This window comes from Austrofundulus limnaeus, unplaced genomic scaffold (assembly GCF_001266775.1).
Source record: "Austrofundulus limnaeus strain Quisiro unplaced genomic scaffold, Austrofundulus_limnaeus-1.0 Scaffold3698, whole genome shotgun sequence".
Lineage (NCBI taxonomy): Eukaryota > Metazoa > Chordata > Actinopteri > Cyprinodontiformes > Rivulidae > Austrofundulus > Austrofundulus limnaeus.
Window position 1 is genome coordinate 1 of NW_013956100.1, and position 1,282 is coordinate 1,282.

The 1,282-nt window shown below is 36.3% G+C and overlaps 1 protein-coding gene across 1 annotated transcript; it reads right to left on the bottom strand.

The window, feature by feature from the left end:
- Window positions 1–566: 566 nt before the first annotated feature.
- LOC106511960 (ATP-binding cassette sub-family G member 2) lies at window positions 567–1,031 on the bottom strand (the record flags this gene model as incomplete). The annotated part of the gene is given in 2 exon segments (XM_014000673.1): window positions 567–659; window positions 880–1,031. Coding segments are annotated over 2 exon segments (245 nt in total), but the record flags the coding sequence as incomplete, so codon positions are not given.
- Window positions 1,032–1,282: the final 251 nt, after the last annotated feature.

Sequence of the window (1,282 nt, forward strand, 5' to 3'; positions counted from 1 at the left end):
CATTTGTTTAACCTCAAAAGTACAGTTTTTAAATGAAATGTTGCTGAAACAGCAAGTTTCTCAGTAGATCTCAAAAAATGCAGCCTAGGTGGAGTAGTCGAACACAGATCCACTAATCCTTCAACAAAGAGCATCTTTCGAAAACAAGCTAATAAAATAAAATTTAAAAATCTGTATTGATCGATACAAGTGTGTATTGAACCCAAAGCATTGTACTGAATGGTTCGATACGGGTACATGTATTGTTGTACCCCTAATAACAACTGATTGATGTTTGGAGTCAACTCAGTGATTGTTGGCTGTCACAACTAATCGACATTAGCTAACACAAAAATGGCTATAATGTGGCTGATTCTACAGACAATGAGTTAAAATATATCACGGTAGTGGTTGAGAGTCATCCCTTACACATAGTATTTTGAGAATACAGAATAAGCAACATCTTTGTTTAAAACGTTGGCATGCATCTCAAATGTTCAGACATTTATTTTACCAACAAATTGTAAAACTTGAATAAGATAAGACTCAGTGTTCCTGTAAATCCTGTTTTGTTTCAAATAAACTACCTGCAGTTGGTGTTTCTACTGTTGGCATTGCTTCGCCATTTGTGATATCCATGAAGAAGTCAGCAGGGTTGTTGAAAGCTTCGATCTGATATCCTGTCCAAAAACAAACACACATTCACCTTCAACGTACTAATAAGAGCTTTGTGTAAAAGAAAGAGTAAGAATAATCTGGATCTAGACATATTTAACTGAGCTAAAGCATGAGATATAATGGAATGATACAAATTATTATCAGAAAAAATAAGCACCACTTTTCCATCCATCATGTCCAATTGTGTTTAAGTTGTTCTTTCACGGGACACAAAGTTCATACCAAGGCCTGTGAAGTAGTCCAGAGCACGCTCTGCTGCTCCTGCATACACTATCTCTCCCTTGTGCATCAGAGTCAGGTGGTCAAACTGTCTGAAGATGGAGTAGCGTGGTTGGTGAATGGAGAAGATCACCGTCTTTCCTCTTCTGGACAGCCTGGACACAGGTTTGAATGTTTCCATTAGGTTACATTTAAAAACACTGGTCTTGCAGATCACTTTTTACCCATGAGCCTCAGCTGGATTAACTGTATGATGTGCTCAAGGGTCTCATTTGTATTTTAATTAAGTAAAGTATGTAAGTAAACTTTATTTCTCTAGCACCTTTCACAGACACAAACATCACAAAGTACTTAACAGAGAGAAAAAAAAACTAAAAACAATAAAAAAGATCACAGATATAAAAAC